Consider the following 4,338-nt stretch of genomic DNA (forward strand, 5'->3'; position numbering starts at 1 on the left):
TTGTTTCTTAATTGTTTCTTATAACTAGTGACCGATTCTTCGGCTCCTTTTCAAAAAAATTCCAAGTTTTTTTCAGCGTTTTGGCTGTAGTGGCAAAATAAAAGAAGAAACCCCCCAATGTTATTACATATTTGGAAAGATAATAAATTTTCCTACAAAGAAATATCATGCAGAATGAACCATATAGTACCTGTGCTTCACCTGAAATAAAAATGTAGCGTGACGGGACAACATCGTAAAACTGGACTTTTAAAAGGCACACTACAAAATCGCTACAGTTTTGCCAGTTTGATTTTTAAAACTTTTGCTCTTCTACACATTATCACAAATTAAAAGAATCTTTTGCTCCTTGAACTGAAAGAATTGGATGAAATTTGAGTTTTTGCCAGCCATTTCTTTTCGTGACGGGACAACGAAAGGAGCAGATTTATGAAAAAAAACTCCTCTCCCGTACAATGGCTTGCAGACCACTTTTGGTCAATGTTCTTGGCTTTTACGGTAAGAAAACGCATTTAAAGCACATTGCAATTATTGCATCATAATAAAAATGATTTTTTTCATATTAAAAATCATATTGAAAATTGAAAAATGTGACATTTTGGTGTAGCTTCGCTAAGAATCGGTCTAGTTATCCCAAGCACCTAATAACTAGTTATAGTACTTCTTTTTATACAAACTTATTAATTCTCATATCCGGAAACAAATTCGGGAGCTGTGATCCAGAATGAAAAAAAAACCACTCAAGCTATAAATTGTATGCTTTAAAGAAAAAACTTTAATCCGACCGATTCACTTTCCAAGACTATTTGCACAAACAAACCGCGCTGAAGAGTCGCACTTTTGCGCGAGCATTGAAAAACTATTTAGCAAATACAAACTGGTTGCACTTTTCGAAAGAGTCTGGCAATCTGCGCTGCACTGCAATCGGGCTTTCAACGATTGTTGGCAACTGTCGGCAAAAGTTCATTTTCCAGAACGTAACGGCTGGGGAGAGCAAACTCTCTCTCTCTCTCGTCTTGTTGATGATCTTGTTTGCCATAAGGAATTGATTTCAAATGGGGGAAAACTTCTAAGGGGATTCGCTCACTTTCTCTGCAGGGCATTGCTGGGGAAAAGTAAATAGTTTGTGTTTGGTTATTTCAAGTTGGGAAAATATTGCCTGTCTGAAGGTAGACTCGAGAAAGTATTATTTTTCGATTTGGGGAACTTAAATTGAAACTAAACCATAAACTTTTAATTGCCTTTGATAAATATCAAGTTTGCCTTGCTAAAAATATTACACTTAGCAAGAAAAGGTGATGTCGTCGTCAGACGATGTGCAGTAGACTGTCGAGCAAGTTGAGCCTGTCCATTTCAAGTCAAATTTTGCAGAAAAATCGTCAACTTCGACAATTTTCCCAGCTGTTGCTGGACGTTGATTTCCTGCGCTTTGCCGAACTTGTTGAAGAAACTACCGGCGACATTGAAGCGCTAGCTGGCCGCTTGAGTGAAATCCCAACGGGGGCGCTGCTTTCAAGCTTTCTCAAAAAGAAGATTGACCAACTTTGCACGGCCAAGAGTCGCTGCCTGAAGCAACTGGAATCCTTCCAGGATATCGGCTTTGGACGGATTTTTTACGAGCGTTTAGCAAGGTATCGTTTTGAATGAAAAGTGTTATTCAAATTTTAAAGCATTCGCTCTTCAGGACCGCAAAACACATTGAATTTGCATTTCGTGCGTTCACCCGAGAAGTGACAGCCCAAATCGATAAACTTTCGGAAATTTATGATATCCAAGAATTTCAAGAACACTTACGTCATACCAGCTTGCTGAATCTAATCGTGCTCAACAACCATAGAAACTTTCAAAATATCACAACTTTAGAATCCTTAAAACACCGCTCAGCCTATCACATTGCACAGCTCAGAGTCCACACACACGTCATATTCCAAGACATCCTAACCCGTTACAACGTACTGTTTGAAGAAATGGAGTCCGCTCACTCGGCCTCGATTGAGTCGCTGCGCGAGATCCTCAACATGGAGATCAACAAGTCCCGCACCGAGCTGGTCATCGAAGAAACGGAACTTACCGAACTTCGCCAGGAGCTGTTCCCGTCGGAGGTCAGCTTGAAGGAGCAGCGAGAAGCCGCGATTGATCAGCTGGAAATTAAGGAGCTCGATCTGGAGCACAAGATCCGCTCGATCGATATGCTGCAGACCAACATTCAAGGTCTGGAGATCCAGGTGGCGCAGCTGGTTCAGGAACGCCTGCGGGTGCAGGAGCAGTTGATGATGAAGCGAGAATCGCTGCGGTCGGGCATCCGGGAGATTGTGCGCTTGGAAAAGTTGATCGCGCAGATCGAGCGAGACATTTCGGACCGGTTGGTGGCGTTCCAGGAGCAGCTGGAAGGCTTGGAGCAGAAGCGGTTGGCAATTCTAGCGGATGAAACCCTAACCGAGGAGGAACGGGCACGACTGTTGGCCGAGCTGGACGCGGAAATCGCCGTGATTCGGGAGAAGCACGAGGCAGATCAGCAGCTGCTGAAGGACAAGTGCGAAGAGCTGAAGGTGCTGTCGAAGAGCGTGACGGAAGATTTGGACCTGTTTAAGGACGAGCTCATGAAGAAGCATATGGATGAAATCCGAGAGTTGGAAGCGATGATGGAGAATGCTTCGCCTTCGGAATTGGTGCTGCTCAAGGCAAAGATTGCCGCACTGCAGCAAGAGTTTGAGGAAAACATGGAAATGCTGGAAAGGGCGAAAGCAAGGCCGCATTATCTGGAGGACGAATTTGGCCGGTATTACATAAACGAAGCTGGACAGAAGATTTACCAGCGGGATTCTAACGCATCTCAATATATTATGGATGAAAATGGCGAGTGGGTTAAGGTTAAGGACGCCGTTGAGATCCAAAAGGATGAGAAAGGAGAGTTTTTCATCGATAGTTTCGGTAAAAAGATTTACACGAAGAAGTATTATGAAGACGAGTTTGGAAAGTATTACATCGATAGTAGAGGAAAACGCATCTATTTGGAGCATTCGGAAACGTCTGTGGTACCAGAACTAACCGAACCAGTGCTTGAAAGCGTGTCTTCGGAGAGTGAAGAATGTTTGGAGCCAGCGTCCGAATCGGAGATGAGGATTTCGGAAAAACTTCGCCAGCAGCGTGCTTCCGACTGCAAGTACGTTCAGGACTCGGTTGGTCTGGCACTTCGAAAAGGACTCGCACTTACTATTTTGTATCAGCCGGAAGATCCGATTGAGTTTCTGGCAAAGTTTTTGGACAAGTTCCACCGGGACCAGACGAAGGAAGCAGAACGTGCACAGCTGATGGGAAGAGTAATGCAAATAAAGCAGCAAATGGGAGAAGCGATTAGTGAGGTAACTGCGAGCACTTCAAATGATTCTCGCTCACTTAAATATCATTAATCTTTCCAGGACGACGTGTGCTGAAAGCAATCCTGAAGATTGATGTGAAACTCGGCTGTATTCCAGTGATGCTGTTACTTAATTTGCTAATCAGATAAAAACTTTTGCCTCTTGTTTTAATTGTTCGAGTAACTTTTACTGTTTCGCGAGGAACTGGATGTATTCGAGAATTGCTTTTAAAGTTTTTCCTCCCACTCTTACGGCTCATCAGCAGTCTACATCTCGTTGAACCGATCTCGCTTTATAGGGATGCAAATCACCCGAAATTGTTTGTATACGCGCTTCACAAACTTTGTCGTGTTTTCAGACATTTCCGGAGGCGTCCTTTTTTACACTCCAGTGCTGTATCCCTGCAATGTAATTGAAAATCATACACTTGCGCGCCGCCTCTCTGCTTAGTATTCAAAGCTCAGTGTCCAGAACTTTTCCCCTGACGGAAATGAGGGTGCCTTTTCAAGTGAGGAAAAGGGAAGGTTGGGTCGTTTCAATCAATAAGGCTCACTTCATTACGGGGGGAGCGCCCATCGATGGGCCGGAGGTAAGAACAACGGACCGATCCCGGGTTACGGTGGCGGACACAACAAACCCGTTGCTACCGACGCCGAATGAATAAATAAACACGGGCCTACCCCTTCTGCGGACGATCCCACTTTTTGTGGGGTTCGGAAAATTTCATCCCACTCTCTTATCACTTCAATGGGGGCGTGTGTGTGTGTGTGTGTGTGTGAGTGCGGTCGTATACCCTGTTATCATCATTAGGTCTAATACCAGAGTAAATATTTGAGGAAGACACGAGACAATACAAATTACGAAGGGAAATCACTTTCGTAACAGGATTAGATAAGGTAAATTTGGGAGAACCAGGATTAGAACAGATTTTGGGGGAGTCTTGTTATGTAAAGGTACCCAGCATTAGCAGAATGTGACT

General features: G+C 43.7%; 1 protein-coding gene across 1 annotated transcript; it reads left to right on the plus strand.

Annotated features, from left to right (window-relative positions):
• The first annotated feature begins 1,306 nt into the window (after positions 1 to 1,306).
• LOC6044262 (myosin-11) lies at positions 1,307 to 3,515 on the plus strand. Its single transcript, XM_038255329.1, has 3 exons — positions 1,307 to 1,631; positions 1,685 to 3,362; positions 3,420 to 3,515. Exons 1-3 carry the CDS (start codon positions 1,315 to 1,317, stop codon positions 3,432 to 3,434), a joined length of 2,010 nt encoding a protein of 669 aa, XP_038111257.1. The 5' UTR covers positions 1,307 to 1,314; the 3' UTR covers positions 3,435 to 3,515.
• The last annotated feature ends 823 nt before the right edge of the window (positions 3,516 to 4,338 follow it).

Source organism: Culex quinquefasciatus, chromosome 2 (genome assembly GCF_015732765.1).
Source record: "Culex quinquefasciatus strain JHB chromosome 2, VPISU_Cqui_1.0_pri_paternal, whole genome shotgun sequence".
NCBI classification, from domain to species: Eukaryota; Metazoa; Arthropoda; class Insecta; order Diptera; family Culicidae; genus Culex; species Culex quinquefasciatus.

Coding starts and splice junctions, on each gene's coding strand:
- LOC6044262 (XM_038255329.1), top strand. CDS start 1,315: ATGTGCAGTAGACTGTCGAGCAAGTTGAGCCTGTCCATTTCAAGTCAA. Junction 1,632..1,684: donor TTTTACGAGCGTTTAGCAAG/GTATCGTTTTGA, acceptor TTCGCTCTTCAG/GACCGCAAAACACATTGAAT.